General features: G+C 42.8%; 1 protein-coding gene across 3 annotated transcripts in view; it reads right to left on the bottom strand.

Annotated features, from left to right (window-relative positions):
- OPCML (opioid binding protein/cell adhesion molecule like) overlaps window positions 1–24425 on the bottom strand; it is a gene marked incomplete at both ends in the record, with an annotated part of 1078949 nt that overhangs the window by 85297 nt on the left and 969227 nt on the right. For all 3 annotated transcript variants that reach the window (XM_079709168.1, XM_079709170.1, XM_079709169.1), the window contains one exon: window positions 18598–18723. In XM_079709168.1, the coding sequence (XP_079565294.1) occupies window positions 18598–18723 (126 nt within the window). The remainder of the gene's footprint in view (window positions 1–18597; window positions 18724–24425) is intronic.

The following is a 24425-nucleotide window of genomic DNA, read 5'->3' as shown; positions in this document are numbered from 1 at the left end:
TCTCAGCGCCCAGTAGCCTACCTGTCTAAAACCCTAGACACGACATCTCAAGTGGGGCCCCCCTGCCTTAGGGCACTAGTTGCTGCAGCCGTACTAACAGGGGAAGCTCGCAAACTAACAATGGGTCAGCCGCTTACCGTTTTCATACTCCACATCAGGTCATGGATATCCTTAACTCCAAAGCATTTCATTAGATTTCGGATAGTAGAATCCAAAAACATCAAGCTTTATTCTTGGAGGGGTCAGAAGTATCAATTAAGCCACGTACTACTCTAAACCCTGCCACTCTTTTGCCCAGCCCAAACCCTGACACCCCTCTACTACATTCCTGCCTAGAAGTAACTGATCATACCTGCAGTGCCAGGCCAGGCCTACAAGACACCACCTTGCCTAACCCTGATGCAGAATGGTTTACAGATGGTCTCAGCTTTTTTCGAGAGGGCGAAAGGCTGTCAGGATATGCAATAGTCAGTTTAACAGAAGTAATGGTATCAGGCCCACTTCATGGGGCAACGACTTCTGCCCAGAAAGCAGAGATTATAGCACTAACCAGAGCACTACAGTTGGGAAAAGGACTATGAATTAACATTTACACAGACTCAGCACACGCTTTTCATGCAGTCCATGCCCATGCGGCCATCTGGAAGGAAAGGGGCTTATTGACCACGCATAACACTCTAATCAAACATGGACCAGAGATTCTGGACCTGTTAGAGGCCATAAAGGCCCCTAAGGAGGTAGCCATTATCCACTGCAGGGCACACCAAAAGGACCAGTCAGATATAACTAAAGGAAATAATATGGCAGATAGAGAGGCCAAAAGAGCCACCCAAAATATCCTACAGGCCCCCTTGATCCCAAGTTTAGACTCTTCATCCCCACAAAATTCACAGTCAGAACTAAAAGAGGGACAAATCCATGGATTCACTCTAACCCCAGAGGGATGGCTACAGAGTCCAGATGCCGAGCTCCTTCTACCAGAAGCCTCCCAGTGGAAGATTCTAAACCACTTTCATCAGGCTACTCACTTAGGAGCTAAATCCCTCTTTAAACTGGTAGGGACAATTTTCACAGGGAAAGGAATTCTCTCAACCCTCCAATCTATATCCCAGGCCTGCCCAGTCTGTTGCCAGGCCAACCCAGAAGGGGCTATAAACCCCCCCGCCCCACTGTTTCACCCGGTCCAATGGTGGGGGAACCAACCAGGAGAAGATTGGCAGATAGATTTTACCCACTTGCCCCCTTGTAAAGGCTTTAAATATCTCCTAGTAATGACAGACACTTCACGGGATGGATAGAGGCCTTCCTTACTAAGATTGAGAGAGCATCCGAGGTTACCACTACCCTTGTGGAGCATATCATACCTCGGTTTGGGCTGCCATGCGCATTACAATCAGACAACGGCCCCACATTTATTTCAAGTCTGACTCAAGGGGCCAACGAGGCCCTCCAAATCAATTATTATCTTCATTCGGCATGGCACCCTAAGGCGTCAGGCAAGGTAGAAAGAGCCAATCAAGCTCTCAAGAAATATCTAAGTTAGCCATAGAGACACACCAGACATGGGTCACCCTCCTTCCCATTGCTCTCCTAAGAGTCCGGATCACTCCAAAGGCCAGGGCTCATTTAAGTCCTTATGAAATCCTCTATGGAAGACCATTCTTAAATATGGACCTTCTGGTGGAACCGGAAACTCACTATCTGGCACAATATCTCCCAACATTAGGACTGACCCTTAAAAGTATCTGGGAATACCAGGATCAAAATAGTCCTGAGCCTGACCCCAATTTCAAGGAAACCCCTCCCCACTTAACTCCAGGTGACTTGGTATATGTTAAGACCCTTCCAAAGGATCAGAGGCCATTCACAGTGCTGTGGACAGGACCATATCGAGTCCTACTGACCACCCCCAAAGCCGCCAAAATACAAGGCTTCACTCCTCGGTTTCATGTGCCGCGACTGAAGAATGCCCCTCCTCCAGAAGATGAGAATCCTCAACTAGTTGAAGGTTCACCAGACGCCCCCTACAGCTGTGAGCCTCTGGACGGTCTCCACCTCCTCTTCAAAAGACAATCAGGTGATGCCTCTCCAACCCCCGAGTCTCGATAGCCTAATTTTCAGTCTTATCACCCATGCTTTCTTTTTATGGGTTCTCTCTCTCCCCTGCTTAATTTTATCCTACTCCTGTGGAGCTACCTCCTGGCATTCTTGCTTGACTCAGGCATCTCTAAGGTGGTACAATCATAATTTCTCACACCCTGCCACCTCCTAATTTAGATGTATACTATTAATCAGCTCCCTGGTCTACTTTTTTTGTCGTCTCCGTCATCTCTCTCTGGTAGACCACCCCCGATTACCGCCTCAACACTCCACTTTTACTACTTTTTATTACAAAATATAGACCTTCAAAATCCACACCTATCCACCCTAACCCCTTGCCAGCAATGACAATACATATATCAGTTAACACGGGACAAAACCCTCCAGGGAGACTTTCAAGATTATACCCTGGATCAACTCTATCAATATTTAAATATAACTTCCTGAGAACTGTTCTGATTCTTCTTTCTTTTTCTATCTTCACTCATACATATAACCCACATCCATATTTACCGACAGTTCAAGAAGCCCTTAAACTTCTTAATCGGCTATCTCTGGGTTTATACAGGAACTGCTGAATTTGTGCCATGGTTTCCCCCCAATATTGCCTCGTGGCACTCCCCATTCCACCAGCTGAATGGAGCCAACTTGAATCCTATCTAGCCCCCTCATATTTCAATAGACCAGGATGGGCCATCAACCCCAGAGTAAAGCCAACTGTAGATCATATACTCCTCAACCACATACATCAAAAACCTCACTACAATCATCGAGGACCCATATTCCCTTCAGTTTCTATGTTATGATCAGCCCCTCTATGTGTGTCCTCCCCCTCTCATCCAGGAACCTCAGTAGGTAGATTCCTCAGTATCTTCTAGGACTGCAATTATACGTTCACTCTTTCCTCTACCCGAACGTGGGTTCCCCTCCTAACCGACAGAACTAACTACCCCCATTCTTATTATTATGATTCCCCTTTTTACAAAATTTACTTCCCAAAACCCCCCAATATAACCACTGACTGGACTCAAGCTAGCTATTTTGGAACTTCCATCTGCTCTACCCTGTCTCCAAGTTGTCCCTACAAAACCCACAATTTTTCGTTCTAACCCTTGAATATTAAGCAAGAAGAATGTAAGACACTTAGGACACCTGAAGACTATGACGTAGGCTGGTACCCCACTATTCCCTCTTGTAACCGGGCCTATAATATTTTTACTCATCCCTCAAAAGTGGCTTGCCTTTCCCCTTTAGACAGAATGACTTTAGCTACTACTTATGAGGGAACAGAACATTCCCACACTCATTTAGGGAAACCATACTTCAACATCACATTGAATGTATGCTTAGACCCTACAGATTGCACCTATTTCTTATGTGGATCTAATGCTTATTTATGTCTTCCAGCTAAATGGACGGGGACCTGTACTCTTACATACATTATTCCTAACCTTACTCTTGTAAATGACACTATCCCGCTTCCCTTATACTCTCAACCTCATAAACAGAGATGGGCAACTCTCACTATAATCAGTCCTAGATATCTCACTGGGATAGAAACAGGCTCAGCTGGACTTTTAAACTCCATTTTCACTGCCCGACAGCTCTCTCTTGAACTCACACAACAGATTGTCAACCTAGCAGCTCAAATTAACACGCTACAAGAACAAATAAATTCTCTAGCAGGAGTCGTTTTACAAAATAGAAGAGCTCTTGACCTCTTAACAGCTAATCAAGGAGGGACCTGTGCAATGCTAAAGGAGGATTGCTGTTTTTTTTTGTCAACCAATCGGGCAAGGTCCAGACTAATCTTCGAGCCATTATTGAAAGAGCTAATAGAGTTTACAAGGAAAGGAGTCTCAGGGGGATTTGACTGGTGGGACTTCAAGACTAATATCTGGTCCTGGTTGTCTTGGCTAACCCCTTCCCTAGGCCCTATAGTGGCTTTTCTACTTCTACTAATCTTCCGGCCATGTATTTTTAACCTCCTTGCTAAGTTTGTCCCTTCCAGAATACAACAAATAAACCTCCAAATGGCGATGCAACAAGAATACCGGCTAGACAACCCTTGTACAACCCTTGAACAAGCTGCTATCACTTTCCATGGGGCGCGCACTCCTCCCTATATACACCCTGAGAGAGACCAGGCAACAAGAACCCAGGGCCCCACAAGGCCCCGGCTCAGCAGGAAGCAGCCAGAGAGAGTTCGTTGCCCCTTCTTTTCACAAAGGGGTTCCCGAATGCCTGAGAGGGAATTAGGCAGTTAGGTAGATATGAGCAGTGTATCCAATAGAGCCAAGGAATTGGATTGGCCCTATAAATAAAGAGAGGGGGGGAATGTGGTGCTCCAAGGACAATGGTGCTTCAAGGACAAAGGACAACGCTGCCTGAAAAAGTTTCAGTGTTACTCCCCCTACCGGACTCTTTTTTTTTTTTTTTTTTTTTGTGGTATGCTGGCCTCTCCCTGTTGTGGCCTCTCCCGTTGTGGAGCACAGGCTCCGGACACGCAGGCTCAGCAGCCATGGCTCACGGGCCCAGCCACTCCGCGGCATGTGGGATTCTCCCGGACCGGGGCACGAACCCGTGTCCCCTGCATCGGCAGGCGGACTCTCAACCACTGCGCCACCAGGGAAGCCCCCTACTGGACTCTTAATCTGCTCCCCACCATGTTGTGATGGTTACGAAATTCCTGAGCCCACCTAGGCAACAGGACCTGTCGCAAATAAGGAAAGGCATCTGGCCTGTCCCTCTCCCACCCTATAGAAGGAAGGTATATGTGTCTCGACCAATCAGTAAACGAAATTTTCACCTCAGACCATTCCTTTGTTTTCTGGCTATAGAAACTGATCAATAGCACATGTTTGGGCTCAACTCTCCCAGACTACTAGGAAGTCAGCCCGCTGTTCTGGCAGCGACCCTGCCCTCTAATAAATTCTACCTTCTTTACGTTCTGCCTTGTGTCTGGCAATTCTTTTCCAAACCACATTCGGACCACAGCAAGAGGGAAGCCCGAAATTGCAGCATCACAGAGATAAATTCATGAGTGTAAGATGGTAAAGTCTCTCACACAATTTGTCCAAATTGAACAGCATGGTGAAGGCGAGTCAGCCCAACTCTTGATGTACATCCCCTTTATAAAGCTAATGAGTTTTCCAGCACAAGTCATAGGTTTTCCACAAGGACAGGATGGGTCAGGAATTGAGGAACACCTTCCAGATCACAAATCACCACCCTCTGGAGACCCAGGCTTGTGGGAGCCTCACTATTAGGTAAAAATCTGACATAAAGAAACCTCAGAAGTAAGACTACCTGGTCCCTGGCATGATGGACAGTTTTTAGAGAAGGATGGACTAGGAGAGATGGTGGGGAAAAGGGGAAAAAAAGCACTTTAGGGATGAAACTGGAAGTGCCCCCAACAGCCTAATGCAGGTCAAACGTGAGTGCCTTTGAAACTGAACAGGACCCTGTGGGGCTCTGGGGCACAAAAGCCTTCCTGTGTCCCCCATTTCTTGATTACAGGAAATAGGCTTCATTCAGCCTCCTTGACCTTCCCTGAGTTCTAATGGACAGGTTCAGGTTCAAACAGATGCTAATTAGGAAAGGGAGGGGATGCAGAGACAAGGGAGGAACAGTCAAGAAATAATACTGCAGCCATGAGGCAGGGTCCTGGTGCCCCCTCAGGGGATACACATCACAATATCTTTGAGCTGTTTTGCAGATACTGAAACTCCCACCAGGTGGAAGAAGTTAACTGTCTGCTGCCCACAAGCACGTAGACCCCAGACCAGTTAGAACCAGGTTGATGATGCTGACTCCCACTTACCTCCCCACCAACCAGTCAGAAGAATGTCCACCAGCTGAACACGCCCTCTTTGAACCGTCACTATAAAACTCCTCACTACCCACTCCAGGTCGGGACACACAGTTTTGAGGGCATTAGCCCGCTGTGGTCCCCTTTGCCTGGCAAAGCAATAAAGCCGTTCTTTTCTCCTTCACCCAAAACTCTGTCAACGAGACTTAATTTAGTGTCAGGGTACAAAGGTCTGATTTGGCTTCCCCTTCCCCAAGCAGCTTCACTCCACACGCCAAACTCCCCCTTTCTCCCCCAGACAATGCTTCCCAGATCTGGAGGCTACTCTAGGCAGACCCCTACAGCCCTCTGCTTTATTTTCCTCTGGCTTCTGTAAGATAGGTGCAAGATTGACAGATAAGCATGCAATAATTCAATAGGTACCTTCTGGTCACAAGGCATTGTGCTAGGTGCCAGAGAACATCACAAACGTTTAAGCCGGGTACCTGTTCTCTTATGTGTAAGGAGGGGAGAGGTATCTCCTCTGGCTGGGATGGAGCACACCATCTCAAGGAAAAGTCAGTGAACCAGTGAGTGAATACATTAAGACAAACCAGGTGTTTGGTCCCAGAGCAGCGAGAGAGCTGGGCGAGCACAGAGGCTGGGTGTGGCCACTCTTGTATCCTTGGTGCCTCCACCTTGGCAAGCCTGCTCCACAGCCCCTGTGGTCACCTGGATGAATGCTGTGCACCTGATGTACTGGCGTGTGTCTGTCTCGGCCTGATTCTAGCTGATTTAGACAGGGAAGCCCCTCAGCAACCCACCCAGAGCTCCCTAGTCAACTTCCAGGGTCTTCCCTGACCCATGATGGAGACAGTGGCCTTGAAGTTAACCAGGACCCCGGGCATCCCCTTCCCTGTCTCATTTCTATGAGAAAGAGGCCATCTCAGGTGGCGTGGCACCATCCACACCACGTAGCAATGTCAGGTTTATGAGTCCTTCCCCTGCTCCGCTCTGGGCTCAGAGCGGGGACCATGCTCTGTTCATCTCATTTACCTGCAGCTTGTCCATCACATGGTGAATTTAAGCAGAACTACTTTGTCTGTAAGTGATAGAAACCCAATTTAAAATAGCTTGAGCAAGAAAAGATGATTTATAGGAACTTTGGTTCCTTTTAGAGATGTAGAGGTTTTTAGAAAGAGATGTAAACGGCTGTGGAAAAGCAACACCAAGAACAGCAGGTGCTCACAGCTGGCCCTGAGGTCCTTTCAATCCACCATCAAGGGGGCTCGTCCAGGAGGTAGGGAGGAAACAAACTTCTCTGATGCTCCTTCAACATCTGTCCAGATGAAGGAGCTCCATGTCTAAATTAAAGTGCATTATCTCCAGAGGTGGCTGCAGTACGTGAGTATGGAGCCAGGCTGCTTATTTTCTATTGAAGCCTACAATTTTGTTCAGAAGCAAAAGTCACCGTGGACCCACTGCTGAGGCCAATTAGATCTACAGTACTTGTAAAGCTGGTCTCAATTTTATCAGTATCCAACTGATTTCAGTGGCATAATCTGACATCGCAATAGCAAAGAGAAAGATTTACAACAGAAGACAGGCAGCTCTGGATGCCTTTCCAATTCTGATTTTACTTTTGAGTTAGTTGGGCTTTTCACTTGCTATGATACATGTTAATATCCCTTTTTACATTATAATCTGAAAAGCATTTGGAATAGATACTTCCAAATTCCATTCTCCCTTCCTCCACAAGGGTACATATTATTACTAACTCCTTCCTGGTTTATAGTGTGAAATTGAGACAGAGGTTTAGTGATCTGCCAGATTTACATAGATAATGAGCAGATCAGACATGCAATGTTCCTGGTTAAATCCAGAAATAAGAACATCTCATTTCCAAACCCTCTTAGTCGCAACTGTCTTTGCATTTTGTAGTGACTTTAGAATAAAGACCAAATTCTTTATTTTTTATTTTTTTTCTGCTTTATAACAAATTTAATCAGTTATACATATACATATGTTCCCATATCCCCTCCCTTTTGCGTCTCCCTCCCACCCTCCCTATCCCACCCCTCCAGGCGGTCACAAAGCACGGAGCTGATCTCCCTGTGCTATGTGGCTGCTTCCCACTAGCTATCTACCTTACGTTTGGAAAGACCAAATTCTGTAAAGGGCTCTGTGTGATCTGGCCCCTGACTCCCCGACCCCAGCCCATGGTCTCTCCTGCTTTCTACACATTCAAGACACAGTTCTTTCAGGTGTACAGAAAAGTGATTCAGTTATACATACATACATATATATATATATATATATATATATATATATATATATATATATATATATTTCAGATTCTTTTCCCTTATAGGTTTTACAAAATATTGAGTATCCTGTGCTATACAGTAGGTCCTTGTTGGTTATCTATTTTATATATAGTAGTATGTATATGTTAATCCCAAACTCCTAATTTATCCTTCCCCAGCCCCCGCCCCTCCTACGGCTTTCCCCTTTGGTCAGTATTGTAAATCAACTATACTTCAATTTTAAAAAATTGAAAAAAAAAAGAATTACTTTGTTATAGGGGAAAATGCAAGTTCTCTGAATAAGCAATTAATTTGGGTAAAATGCAACTGAAATATTTCTGATCTTTCTCTGTCATGTGAAAATAAACTTAAAATGATTTTTCCTCTAATAAAACAAAAATTGACTTAGACAAAAAAGATGTGGTTCTTTTTTTTCTTGAAGAAGCACACACCCCCTCACCTCAGGGCATTTGCACATGCTATTTCCCCTCACCTGGAAGGTTCCCACGTAACCTGGCCCCAGCATATGACCATATCCCCATCCCTGCCCCTACTTAACTCCTGTTCATCATTTTTTTTTTCTTTTTCCTGCTGCACCACATGGCTTGTGGGAACTTAGTTTCCTGACCAGGAATCAAAGTTGGGCCCCCAGCAGTGGAAGCACAGAGTCCTACCTCTGGACCGCCAGAGAAGTCCCTCCTATTCATCTTCTATGTTAGTTAAAGCATTACTGTCTCAGGAAAGACTTACCCTTGTCTATCTCATACTGCCCTGCCACCCATCCTTATAGCAGTTACCACACTCAGAAATTACATATTCTTGGTGATCCGAATAATGACTATCTCCCTGACTAGACTATAAGCTCCATAAGGGCAAGAATCCTGTCTGTTTTACACACCATGGTTGCTATAGAGGCAAGCAAATATTCTTGATGTATCGAAGGAATGAATTAATTAATGCAAAAGAGAGAAATATCAACACCATCTTACAACAAACATCAGGTAGCATTTCCAATTCCAACTTTACATTTGAGTTAGTTGGGCTTTTCACTTGGTATAGGACATGTTAATATCCATTCTTATTTTTAGTATATAAAAAGCCGAGGGAAGAAGCTAAGTTTCCTTCAGGGCAGCCCTAATTTCTAGCTGCCCCATTTCTGATATCCATGGTTGATCAACTCTGTGTAAGGAATGTGAGTAGCATTAAGTACAGTCGCACATCAAGAATAACAGCTCAAGACCCCATGACTGCTTGCGCTAAGGTAAGTTATTTCACCTGGACCCTCAGAGAGAGACCCCTGGGGGATTATTTTCTGTTTCTTAGTGAGGGCTGCTTCCCAGGGAGGAAGGGACTACCAAGGCATATGAGCCCACATTCCTAGTGCCCCAGGGTTTGATTCCCCACTTTGGAGCCAGGGTCAGGGTCATCAGCTACATCAGCTCCACAATGATGCTGGCTGCCTGAATCCCTCTGCCAGGATAGCTCGCTCTGCCCTCCCCCTGCTCACACAAAAGAACTTCAGCCTCCCAAAGAAGAGATTCTCAGGAATTTATGACTCAATCAACTCACCCAAAAGGAGCATAAATGGGATTAGTTTTAATATTGTTAAGTTGCAAAAATACAGGCATATGTGCATGCCAAAGCGAAAATGTACGCAAGCAAAAGAGGAAAACATATGGGCACCCATATGGTGAAAAGCGCATTGCTAGACCTTCACACACTTCTCATTTACAACAAGAACCAAAGTTAGTGAACATAAATTTGCTTTGCAAAAATATGAGAGGAACAGCTTGTTTGCCCATAACTGTTCCACTGAGCAAGATATGGATAACCTTGATTTCTCATCTCAGACACCCCTTTCTCACACTCTGGGGATTAATTAGGCTCTAAACACAACTTCAGATTAGAAACAAGGATACTGGCTGCCTCGCAGAGAGACAAAGAAGTAGGAGCAGGACTGGGTGAGGCAGCAGGTCAACTAATAGGCAATTCCTGTTAGTGGCCGGAACTCGTACCTGGCATGGCTTAGAAGAGAAATGAGGTTGGTAGGTCTCAGTGGGTTTATTTTAATTGAAGCAGAGTAACAACAGAGACCTACCGCAGACAATGGCAGGGAAGTGTTTTTCATTTGGAGGCTGTGTTTTTCTTAGCACAATACTGAGTGGTGGCTAGAAACTGTCCAGACACAGGAAGGTAGGTGTGGAATTAGAGAGGAGAATGTAAGCGCATGGGCACCCTTGTGTGCCCCAGATAACAAGCAGAATTTGATAAAATATATCACCTTATATTGTACCTGTTCCACCCTCAAGGGATGGGAGCCATCTTTCTATAGCAGACAGAGCTCGAGATTTGAAAAACAGGGATAAGGCTCCTTTCACAGGTCCACCACCTTAGTTACTGTGAGTCATTCGCCATTAACTTTTTCAAGTCTGTTTCCTTGCTTGGGAAATAGGTAGAATATTTCTTCTTGGATCTATTTAGAGAGTTGCTATAAAGTCACTTGAAATGATGCGTGTGAAAATATTTTATAAACAGTACATTCTTAAGTAAGCATGTTATTAGTGGAAACCTAGAGGTTCATTTTATTTATGATTCCTAGTTTGAAATTTTTATTTTGAAATAAGTATTGATTCCCAAGAAGTTGCAAAAATAGTAGAGCGGGGTCCCATGTACTCATCCCCAGCTCTCCCAGTGGCGGCATCTTATGTAACTAAAGCACATTATCAAAACCAGGTAATTGACAAGGGCACGAAGCAATTAACCACATGATGGGGCTTAGATCCCACCAGTTTTTTTTTGTTTGTTTGTTTTTTTGCGGTATGCGGGCCCCTCACTGCTGTGGCCCCCTCCCGCTGCAGAGCACAGGCTCCGGACCCACAGGCCCAGCGGCCATGGTTCACGGGCCCAGCTGCTCCGTGGCACGCGGGATCCTCCCAGCCTGGGGCACGAACCCGCATCCCCCGCATCGGCAGGCGGACCCCCAACCACTGTGCCACCAGGGAAGCCCCCCACCAGTTTTTGCATGTACTCATTTTTTATGTCTTTGTGTATAATTCTAACATTTCATCACACATTATCAATTCATCTAACTACCACAATAATCAAGACATGGAGTCATTCTTTCACTGCAAAGCAACTGCTTTGTGCAGCCCTTTTCCCTCCCCTGCCCCAACTGCTGGCAATCACTGATATGTTGTGCATCTTTGCAATTTTCCCATTTTGGGAAGGTTATAAAAGTGGAATCATACAGTATCCCCACCCTTTGAGACTGACTCTTTTCATTTGTATAATGCCCTAAGGCCCACCCAGGATGTCGAGTGCCCCAACAGTTCACTTCTTTTTATTGCTGAAATGCATTTCAAGGTGTAGATGTGACATAGTTTGTCTAACAAGTTACCCCTTGGACTGTTTCCAAGTTTGTCTATTACAGATAAAACTGCTATGTCATTCTGAATTTTCAGATGTCCCAGAGAGGTACTGAATCACTAATGAATGACCCAAGACGTTGAGGAATAAGAGACAAAGACAGATATAGGAAAAAGCATAATGATGGGCATAATAATACATAAAAAGAAAAGCACAATTATAAATATTAGCACTTTCCTTTCAGGGCTGCTGGGACATTAAATTAGTTAAAACATGTAAAGTGTATAACAGGGCTTGACACGCAATAAGCATGATGCTAACATAATGAGTTATCAGGCTGACTATAAGCTACAAGGATTCTGAGAAGTAATTTAATTAAAACATGGCACAACAGCAATTTAGAAAACTGCTGGGTAACTCATATATGTGTGTCCAGTGCAATTACACGCCTTCCATTCATTTTTTCTTTTGGTCCTTATGATCATCTGAGGAAGTTGGCATAAACAGCCCCATTTTGCAGTCCAGGAGACTGGGGATCCTGGAGATGACATGATTTTTCTAAAGTCACTCAGATTGTCAAGGCTCAGGCCAGATATCAATCCCAGGTCATAAGGACTTGAAGTCTAGTTCCATCTAGAAGCTAACCCTGCCAGTCATGAGGAATTGACACCTTCATATGAGGGCGAGTTAGCGCTTCTTTTATGTGTAATGTTAAGGACTTGGCAATTTCTTTTAAGACTTTCTTCTCAAGAATTTCTAGCATGAAAAATAAGAGCTGTGGTAGAAACATTCTGGGACTAGTACATCTCCTAACCTCAATACCTAGCACAGTGAATAGGAGAGAAAGACCTGCTCAGCTAGGTCAGAAGCAAGGATGTTATCCCTCTTCTCTTATATGGAATTCACTCGTCTAGCAACCTCATACATCTAGAACAAATTTCACTTATTCTTGAAAGCTCATGGCCTTTCCTCAGAGAAGGCTCTCTCCCACTACTACGTTCTTACTTAGGACACATCACCTTGGTTATATGGATTGTTGCTCACGACAAATTAGAAGTAGATAGAGGAAACAGAAATAGATAGAAGCTGCTAAAAAGCACACGTGGTCTTTAGGAAGCATTGACAATCCTCCGATTTGAGAGAAGGAAGAAAAGATAGAGGAACTATAAAAAACTGAAACAAGAATTTAAGCAGTATTTTAGGGCCATGTTCTTTGTTATTCAGACCTCAAACAGTGAGACACAAACAATTGGTTTGTACGATGTTGATATTACATTTTAAAAATGAGGCCAAATGACATCCACTCTCCTCAAGGAAACAGAGACGAGTGTAATCCATTTTTAAACTGCTGCCATTAAAGATGACTCAAGTCAATGCATAAAGGAATCAGCTTCGGTTACCTGGAAAATTCACTTCTGTGAAATAACTCATTCTCTTGCTCCCTGAGGTATTATTGTATATGAGTCGACTGTAGCAGCAACTCACTCACAGGTGAATAGCTATCCTCTTAAAATCTCCATGGAGAGGAAACAGGAAAGAAGACTTTATTATCCTCCCCAAACATCTGGTCTTTCCAAATATGTCATTGGAAATGGGGCCAGGTGTCCAAGCATTGCAGTGGATTATTACGGCGCCTTAAGAAGGAAAGAAGACCCTCCTTCCAACCCAACGGCCTGGGCTGTGTCCTCCGCTACTCCCTCTTCCAACATGGTTTTCACATTACTCATATTTTTGCATTCAACGAATGCTGACCCAGAGCTGCTTCTCCTGTCCTTCAGGAAGGGAAGAGAAAATCATTCTTGGAACCCACCTGTGTCACAGTCTATCCCAAACACACTGGCTCCTTGCCAGTCCACTTTGGCTGCCTGTTTGGGGACTGCCCACTTTTCCCTGGCCTGGGATTCCATCATTATCCTAGTTTCTAAGCTGTAGGTCACTCAGAGCAGATTCTATGTGTGAAGTCTATTACACAAGAACCATATTCTCCAGCAAATCCATATGAATATATATACTTTAAAAAACCCATTATCTGCTACTGAAAATAAATTAAATATAACGTTTTATATCTAAAGCTAAAGAATAAATACTTGGTCAAATGCAACCCCCCCCCCCGAAAGTTTGTGTACTTAGCACTTTGCTTTGAGATGTTCCCAGTGTTAATAATCATGATCCTGTAAAAGCCTCCAGCTTTTCTCAGAACTGAGGCAGACAGGCTGTGGGAATGCCTGCCTAGTTTCTGAGAATCTTGGTGCACCCGTCAGTATTGCAAAGTGAACTGGGGGTCAGAGGACTCCAGCTGCACACCTAGTCTGGACAGAAACACTAGGAGTCTTTATATCCACATCTGGAGTCACAGTGATATTTTGTTCAAAACTTTCACCCTGCTTTCATAAGAAGGACTTGTTTGGGGTTTGCTTGTTTGTTTTCTTTTCTTTTTTAAATTGAAGTATAGTTGATTTACAATGTTGTTTGTTTTCAAGAGGAAATAAAAACCTAAAAATACCTAAAAAACAAAGTTACTTCAAGGGGGCTCCAAGGAAAGTGGCAAGGATGGGACTATTGATATCATGGAAATCGGCAAATGCCCTCAGGACTCCCTTCCCTGCCTACCCTCAGCTCCAATCAGTTTTTAACATTTTACCATGACCTAAAATGCTTCCTTTTTCAACTATCATTTCAAGCATAGATCGTATTCCTGTTTTGTTTTGTTTTTTCTTTAGAGCTGCATTTTTTCCTTCATTATGTCTATGTACTTTTTATATTTCAGAGATTCCTCATTGTTTCTGATCCACAAATGATTACTATTTTCTAGTGTGATCATGGATTTATTAGTTCATTTGTCTTTACCTTTTTCTATAATTTATAGAGATTGTCATGTGCTTAGTCTGTCCTTTTAAACCATAACCACTATTCTTAATCTTTAATAATCTGCTCATTAAAATATTCTTTTCCTAAATGGAAGCTTGTTTATTCATTCCTGCTATATAGATCCTCAAATTTAAACAATAGTTTTCAAACATTGCATTAACATTATCAGAACACAGCTCTCTAGGGGACTATGTTCTCTGATGTAATTTTGTTGGAATTTCAAAGGAAATGTCATTACAACTTCTATTTCTTACTCTTGCTTGCTGAACTAAACAGTCAATTGTTTTAAAAATACTATTTGTTGTTCAAGTTATATTGGCTGCTCTTCTAAAACTTTGAAAGCAACTTCCCAAAGTCTCCCCAACTCCAAGTGAGAAGGTATGTCCTTCTAAAAATAAATATTAGTGGTCACCATGCAGGTACAAATTTTAAACGTGCAAATCCTCCAGGTTCTAGTGCTTTTCAAACTAGGGAAATGATGCTTTGAATTTAAATGTTTAAATATCACTGAGAGGTGGGGAAGAAAGACAAAAGGGGAAATCAGAGACAGCAAAGTGAAGGCCAGAGCGATGAAAACACAAACGGGAACTTGAAAGCTGAACACAGGCTGGGAGACTTAAAGAGGAGAGAGAGAATGTCAATTTGGGATTCTTTTTTTGAGGCCGCACTGCAACTATTATGTTATATAAAAGATTAGGAATATGTCTGAATCTTTCTTATTTTAAGAGGGAACCCTTACCATGGAACCATTATAAAGAATTGCTTTAAAACAGTTCCACAAAGTCAAAGTGCCTTCCAAAAGATTCCTAGGCTGAGAAAACTGTGTGTTTAGGATCACATAAATGCACTGAAATTAGTCTGATGGTTAGACATATTTTTGTGTATAATGTAAATCAAAATTCTGCCTGACTTTAAGCAAAATTTCCACGGAGGGGGCTTGTATCTTTGGGACACAAGCTACTGCTGTGTTTATATTAAAGTAGAGCTTTGTGATATCTCTTATGCCTCTTTTAATATTCTTGTTAATATTGCTTTATAATATTGACATTTTGGATTTCAATACCTGAGGTCTTTACACAAAGGATGTCTGGTGGATTTATTATCATTATCTTTCCCTGTAACAAGGCAGGGGCTGAAATATGTATTCTCAATGTACATAGGGAACATGAGATAGTGAAAGTTTGAATAATGCTCCTAGTAGCAAATCCAGTCTTTCATTTGGTGAATGCTTCTCACATAATTAATGCTCCAAATTAGGGGCACATTTTCAGGTCATTATTTCCTATATCTCTGTAGGTATAGTTTTCAAATTTTATTGAGATTTAATTCAAAGACAACAAAATGCACCCATTTTTAGTGTAGCATTGATTAGTTTTCACTAATTTAAGCACCAATATAACTACCACGGTGCTCAAGATTTCCATCACCCCAAAAAGTCCCTTGTACCCTTTGTAGTCAATTATCCCAAAACCCCAACCCTATGTAACCACTGACTTGATTTTAGTCACTCTAGATTAGTTTTTGCCTGCTGTAGAATTTCATATAAATGAAATAATACAGTACCTGTTTTTTTTTTTTTTTGCTTCTTTTATTTATCAGAATGCTTTTAAGATTCATCCATTTTATTACATGTATCAATGGTCTGTTCTTTTTAATTTCTGAGAAACCATCTGTTGCTTAAATTTACCACAACTTAACTATTTACCTGGTGAGGGTTTTGGTTTATTTATAGTTTGAGGCTATCATAAATGAAGCTTCTATGAACATTTGTGTACAATGTATATCTGTGGACACATGTTTTCATTTATCTTCGGTAAATTCCTAGAAGTGGAATTGCTGAGTCATATGCTAAGTGTATGTTTAACTTTATTAACAAAGTGTTAAACTGTTTTCCATAGTACTTATACTGAAAGCAACACTTTTGCCCCTTTCCTGTTTGTCCATTTCTGTTCCCCTCTAACCTTAAAAGACCCTAATTATAGGAATGAGATCACTAGGCAATTTAAACGAACTCCTGACCTATGCTCTCCTGAATGCACACCATGCCTAGTCTAACCTGTTGGTTCTTTTCCTAGATAAAAAGAAGTAAGACTAGCTCTTTACCCCAATAGCCCCCCCAAGCAACCCTGAAGGCAGATGACATCTGAAGAGAGAGTCAGCCAGTCTGCATGCAATGGAGAATGATGCAGAACCCAACCTCCTGCCTAAATGATTCACTGAGATTCTTCCCCCCCCCTTTTTCCCTTCAAAAACTGTTCCGGTTGAGCAGAATCTTCAGAGTTGGTCTTTGCACATGAGTCCACCATCTCCCTAGATTGCTGGCTTTCATGATTAAAGCAACTTTCCTTTCTACTGACACTTGCCTCTCGAATTATTAGCTTTTGAGTGGCGAGCTACTGAAACTAAGTTCAGTAACAATACCATTTTATGGTCCCACGGTTAATGTATAAGAGTTTCAGTTGCTCCACATCCTCATCAACACTTGATATTGTCAGTCTTTAAAATTTTTGTCATTCTTGTAGTTGTGTAGTGGAATCTGATTACAGTTTAATTTTCATTTCTATGATAGATATGTTGAGCATATTTTCATGTTCTTATTCCATTCATATATATATTTTGTGAATTGTCTTTTTCAGTGTTTTGTTCATTTCAAGGTAGGTGGTTAGAATTATGTTGTAAGAATTCTTCATATAGCACAGATGTAAATTCTTTGTCAGACATATGGATGGCAAATGTTTGCTCCCAATCTGTGGCTTGTCTTTTCACTTACTATTAATGGTATTTTCAATATGGATGAAGCCAGTTATGAGTTGAATTTCATCCTCCACCCCCACGCCCCCAAAAGATACCTTGAAGTTCTAACCCCAGTGCTTCAGAATGTGACCTTATTTGGACATAGGGTCTTTATAGAGGTAATTAAGATAATATGAGGTCATAAATGTGGGCTCCAATCCAGTGTGTTTGCTACCCTTATAACAAGGGAAAATTTGACACAGAGAGATGCACACAGGAAGAAGGCCATGTGACAATGAAGGCAGGGATTGGAGTGATGCACCTATAAGCCAGGAAACACCGGAGATGGCCAGAAAACCACCAGAAGCTAGGGGAGAGGCCTGGAACAGAGTTTCCCTCACTGGTCTCAAAAGGAACCAATCCTGCCTACACCTTGATCATGGGCACCTAGCATCCAGAACAATAAGAAAATACATTTCTGTTGTTTAAGCCATGAGGTTTGTAGTACTTTGTTATGGCAATCACAGGAAAATAATACAGAAACAAATTTATCATTTTTCTCTTATGCTTAGAACTTTTAGTGAACTAGCAAGTCCTTGTCTAGCTCAACATTACTAAGATTTATTCCTAGTTTTCCTCTAGATTTATATTATTTTATATATCACACACAAGCATACTTCACACATTTTCCTTTTCACTGGGTTTCATGTTTATATTTTCTAATGCCTGAGAAAGCACTTGTTTCTTGTATAATTTATAGAATTAATCAGTTTCTGTTAACAGGGTAAATACATCAAGTGGCTCTTTGCCCATCTCTCAAGTTCAACTTAGAGTAAGTTTTATTTCCAAAGGGCTAAGGTCCACTGTCCTTTTGGTTCCCTTCCTATTAAGTTGGAGATGATCATAACTAATGTTTTAATACCAATCACTGAGCGCCCAGCACAGGCACGCCCAGGAGCACTTGACCATTTCCAGCATCGTTCTTCCACTCTGGGTAAGTGTCCTGAAAGCACTGAGAAGGAGATCCTTTTTCTCCTGGATGCACAAAATAACACCAACATTTCAGTGCACAGTCTAGCTTTCTAGCCCGCTACTTCAAGAAAGGACAGACAACAAACTGACCCATGCATCCCCACCTTGAGACATTAGTATCTTTGTTGGAAGTTATTCTTATGGCATCTCTGTCCTTCATAGCTGGGAAAACAAAAGGCTTCTAAGGTCATAAAAAAGACTGAGAAAATAATTCAGTAAATGCTCTCTACAAACCCTTCTTTGGAACAGAATACCCAGTGACTGATGCATGTAATCTATTTGTTCTTCTATCACTATGTTACAAATACAGCATTGCTTTCTGAGTCTTGAACTTCTGTTGTGCATTAGAAGCAAGTCTTCAATATACCAACTCTGAAAACTTCCTCCAAGTAAATGCCTTACCCTTGACTGACAGGTGTCTCCACGTCACCGTTGGCTCAGGTCTGCCAATAGCAAGACACAGCAGGGTCACACTACTCCCCTCATTCACGGTGATGTCTGAGGAGATATTCATGATCTGGGGAGGAACTGTAAGGAGACAGAGGGGAAAAGAAATATATGAGAATGACTCTTGGCACAAAAGGAGGTGTTAGCCTATAAATATTCATACAGCATGTTTTTAAAAATAAATATTATTCTCAATAATAAATTTTAGATTTTTATGCTTGATTCACCAAGGATGTGACCATTAACACAACATGTACAGGGCACTCATGGAAGCAGCTCTACATAATGTCTGGATGTACCAGGATGCAGGTGTGTGTGGGGGGTTCTGGGGAAACAGTAACTGAAGAGACAGGCATTACGGATGGTTGATGGAAAAGCAGAACCAAAGGGAAAATACAAAGTTTTCTAAGAATTCCTATCGGACCCGTGTTTTCCTTCCTTTTAGTGGAACCCCTGGCTTATGCAGGAACCACACAAGTAATCCCCAGCTCAGCCTTTGTTTCCAATGACTCATTCACAAAGCCTCAGCTGCACTGGATTAGTTACCATTTCCTGAGCACTCCAGACTATTGAATTCTTTGACCTCACACAGGTTGTGTCGTCCTGGAATTATTTTCTTTCACATTTCTTTTCCTGGAAATTCTTGCTCCTTCCTTAAAATGTATCCTTTAAAACTCGGTTAAATTTTCACTGACTCTCCCACTCAGCATTAATTGCTTTCTCCCCTAGACCCCACCAGCAATAGTAGCCCCGGCTACTACTGTTACGCTAAGATCATATTATACAATTCATTTTTAATGGTATCATGTCCGAGTAGTTAGGAGCAGAGCTCTGGAGCTCAGCTCCGCACCTGCTGAGTGATCTGGGCAAGGTAAATTGTCTTCATCTCTTCAAGCTCTGATTTCCTCACCTGTGAAACAGATGATAGCAGTAGCTAAACTCATGTTATGAGGTTTCAATTAAACAATGGCTGACCAGGGCACCTGGTATAAAGGAAGCAATCACTGGTAGCTGCTAAGATGACAGTGGTGATAAGGATGACAACAGCAATGATGCCATCTTTCAGAACAGACTGTTGTCCTCTCATGGGCCAGGTCCACGTCCATTTACCTGTCAGCATCACAAAGGCTGACATGACCCCTGGTCTTGCTGTCTACCTTGTCCTACCTCCAGGCCTGATTTTTATTTCAATTTGAAGCTGGGCATCGGAAAATACCTAGATTCCTTCTCTAATCTTACTTCTCATCGCCCTCAACCTGGTTGGGTTTCTCACCAATTTCCACATGGTCAACTGCAACAACCTCCCACCTGGACCATCCCACCTGGTCTCTTTCCAATTTTGGATCCTCCAACCTGCCCCCTCCATGTGACCAGAGTGATCTTTTCAGGCAATAATCTCATCAAACTGTTAGCCCCGCTACTCGCTCCCTTAGATCACCGTGCCCCCCCAGGCTTAGCACAAGCCTATTTTCCCTGACTTGAGCCCTCTTCAGCCTAACCCCAACCCAGCAACAAGCCTCTTCCCGGCAGTGTCCTCACTAAGGCCACTCACTGCACACTCTGGACCCGGCTCCCCCGGGAACACGGCAGAGGCACAGGCCCTTCCAAAACTTTGCTTTTCTTCTTCTTCTCTTCATTTCCTACCTGAAAAGACATGGCTCATCTTTCAAGGGACATCAAAGGTCACCTCCCCTTTGCAGTTTTCCCTAACCTCTCCCCAAATCCTGTAAAGAGAATCTCCCACCTCCCCACCTGGGGAGGGGAGTGAACGTGTTGTACTTACAGCTGATTATTTTATGCCTGTCTCTTTACCTAGAGAGTGAGGTGCTGGAGGATAAGGATGGAATGACACCCACCTCTTTCCTCAGTGTCTGGCACAAGGCTGACAAGGGTACCTGCTTAATTCCTCTTTGAAAGAAAGATCCAAAGAACAGATTGAACACATTCCAAAACTAAGGAGGGCAAAGCTTTTAATGGAGGATTTCTGATACCTAAAGCTTTCTTCTCAATTTTCTTTCAGATTCTCAAAATAAAAGGAAGGATGGACAACAGAGAGAGGAGACTCCAAGCTTATAGTTATGCTGATTTATTCCAACTGCCAGTTTAATTATGAATTGTTAATTACCAAACAGGTAGAGTGCTAGTGGATTCCAAACTACCCTGAGTCAGTGGCAGAGGAGAATTATGACTGATGCTTGATCCAGACAACTCTGCAACCTGGAGTTTTATGCTGCTGAGATCTTAGAGGTAAGTCTTTTCAAGGAGAAGCCATAAGTAACATGGAGAACATTTGCAATCTTAAGGGAATCCACATTAGCAAATAAATAAAAATTATCTGTCTTATAAATCTGCCACATTTTGGATTATTTCTGCATTAGGAATTGGCCTGAAATTTCTTTGCACATATTTTACCAAAATACACAGTGAGAAAAAATAGTGTACTTTCTAACTACACTGCATTCTCTTGAGAAAACTGTACTACTCGTTTTTCAGTATTTTCCAGCTTGTTAAAAAATTGTTCTGGGCTTAGAAATGTCAATACTTTTTCTCACTTTTTTATAAAGCAACAACTTCAGTGAACCTTCCAGAATATTCTCAGAATAATGTCTGCTTTAGCCAGATGTGTTAGGCCATCTGAAGCTCTCTTTCTCTAGACCCAAGAGTCTCTCTGTAAGGTGGACACAGCTGCGGTGGGAGGGTTGGGGGCATAGCTGGTCAGTGGAGGATAATTTAGGACATTGCAGCTTTGATGCCCAGGGACAGATTGCTCAATATGGCTCCCGATTCAGGGCTATCAGTTCCATGTATGTTATGTTTCATCGGATAGTTTAAAAGGTCCTGGATTAGGAGATATTTGTAAAATTCTATGGATATTTGAGGGACATCCTCATTCCCCAGGTGCTTTTCCCCCATTAGGAGGGAGTTTCCTGGAGGGGGATGGTGAAGGTTGATGCAAACGTTTCACCAAGCCTCAGGCAGTGAACGCTTCCATCTTCTGCAGGCCTACACTGTCCTCTGTCACTTTCCCAAAGGACGAAAGTTAAGGACAGTGTCAAAGGTGAGGGTCGCCAGTAAGATAGGAAACACAGATAGTGATGTGGGAAAAAGGATAGTTCTTTCTGTTCTCAATTATGACATCATTATTAGTATGTAATATGTAATAATATGTATTACTTATTAACATACGACTTGGTGACTTTCAACTTGCTTACACATGCATTATCTCATGGATTCTTCACAAATTATGAGATAAATAGAACAAACATTCTCACTATTAAAAATGAAGAAACTGAGGCATGGGGAGGGTTAAGCAAACTGCCGAAAGTCACATGGTCAGTAAAGGGCAGAATTCTTTCCATTATATTATATTGCCTCTTTGTTTAACCTCCCATCAATGCCCTAAACACGATATTTGTATTTGCATTTTCTGTTTCCTCTGCTTCAAAGGTCCTCCCACTGCATCTTTCCTCACGGCGATGCCACTGGTCAGCCGGCTTCCCCTGCGCAGCACCTGCTGCTGAGTGTGGGGTGGCCCGGTCATCCTGGTTTCTCCCTTGCTGAGCTTGTCAAGGGAGGTACTCAACACTTCTAATTCATTTAAATCTGATTTGAATTTGGCAATAGCATCATGATCCTCCCCTTGTTTCTGTGATAACCTTTGAACAAAGGAGCACTTGGAAATAAATTTAAATGCTTCTACATATTTTGACAAGAGAGCTTTGTTCAATTTTCAGACACATATCTGTGGCAAATGAGTCTATCTATCTACCTACCTATCTATTATCTATCTACCTACCTATCTATCATCTATCTGTCTATCGCTAGTGTTTATGAATATACAGATAAACTTGAAACTTGTATAACAATCTTACGAGAAATGCTGAAATTACTCAAAGAAAATGGCAGGACCCACAAGAGTCTAACTAAAGGATTACAAATAGCACAGTGTGTTCTGAGTCACATCTGCAGACACTGGGGACCCTCCCCTGCAGGTCATGCATTCATCTGGTTATCTTCTCATTGACAGTGGTGGGCTACAATGTGTCCTAACATGTCTGGACAGATTGATCACTGCACAACTACAAGGACTTCAGATTGTGGTCATTTTATTTTATTTGTTTAAGTATATTTTATTTTATTTATTTATTTATTTTATTTTTGGCTGTGTCGGGTCTTAGTTGCGACATGTGGGATCTTCGTTGTGGCACACAGGCTTCTTTCTAGTTGTAGTGTGCGGGCTTCTTTCTAGTTGTGGTGCACTGGCTCCAGAGTGTGGGCTCAGTAGTTGTGGCACATGGGCCTTTGTGGCACACGGGCTTAGTTGCCCCACGGCATGTGGGATCTTAGTTCCTGACCAGGGATCAAAACCGCATCCCCTGCATTGGAAAGCGGATTTTTTTACCACTGGACTACCAGGGAATTCCCAGATGTGGTCATTTTAGATGGATAGACGGATAGGTAGATTGATCGATAGATAGATAGACAGACAGATAGATAGATATAGACATACAGATACACATCTACACCTATACAGATACAGATATACATATAGACATAGATAAAATATTGTGTCTACATACACATACAGAGAGACAGACAAACACAATTTTATCAGATTGCAATCAGTGTCTTGAGCAAGGAAAGTATCTTTGGTCTCGGGGTTACCATGAGGTCTTTACATGTTTTCTTGACCCTCAGCATGGCCGAGTGCTCTTAAACATACCAATGTGTCTTACTCATGGCCCTTCCTCTCCAATCTCTCTACCATTGGCTTAGTTGAGAAGATCATCATCTCTTCCTCAGAATATTACGTCTCCTCATTTCTCTACCCACCACCATTTCATAACTCAGACCCCATAGGCCCCCCAAGGTTATATCTTAAATATTTTGCTTCTGCCGAACACCCGCAACCTTTGCCCCTGGCTGAGACTGTGAAGCCCAAACTTCTGCACAGGATCTACAAAACCATCCCCAGCCAGGCCATAGCCTCAGCGCCAGCCCCTCCTCTGACAAGGAGTCCCACATCTCTCTCTGGGGCTACATGGTTCTCTCTTGCCCGTGCCTTTACACACCGTATTCCTTCTGCTGCAGAAACACTCCCACTAGTGTGCCCTATAAGCTGCTCACCCTTCAATACTCAACTCGAATAAGACCTCATTCATGATGCCTTCACTGATCCTTCTTCCACTCCCAAGGCATTCTTGTTTATGTCTTCATCATACCATTTATCTTTACAATTGAGCTATTCCATGGACGGGATCTGCTATATTTACCGTTTTGGTTTTTTTTTTAAGTTTTTATTTATTTATTTTTGGCTGCGTTGGGTCTTTGTTGCTGTGCACGGGCTTTCTCTAGTTGCGGTGAGCAGGGGCTACTCTTCCTTGCGGTGCTCGGGCTTCTCCTTGCAGTGGCTTCTCTCGTTGTAGAGCACGGGCTGTAGGTGCGCGGGCTTCAGCAGTTGTGGCATGCAGGCTCAGCAATTGTTGCTCGCGGGCTCTAGAGTGCAGGCTCAGTAGTTGTGGTGCACGGCTTTAGTTGCTCTGCAGCATGCCAGATCTTCCCAGACCAGGGCTCAAATCCATGTCCCCTGCGTTTGCAGGCTGATTCTTAACTACTGTGCCACCAGGGAAGTCCTGCTATATTTATTCTTGTATTCCTATTATATAACACCAAGTCTAACATGAAGTAGCATCCTTCCCCCCAACTGTAGTGCAGTTATGTGTAGGTTTTTAAAGTGTGTGTCTTGCAGTCTGGCAAGTGTTCTCCACCCTAGACATTTGCCC

The sequence above is a fragment of the Hyperoodon ampullatus genome (genome assembly GCF_949752795.1).
Source record: "Hyperoodon ampullatus genome assembly, chromosome: 7".
NCBI lineage: Eukaryota > Metazoa > Chordata > Mammalia > Artiodactyla > Ziphiidae > Hyperoodon > Hyperoodon ampullatus.
Note: the sequence above shows the minus strand (reverse complement) of the source record. Positions and strands in the feature narration are given on the sequence as shown.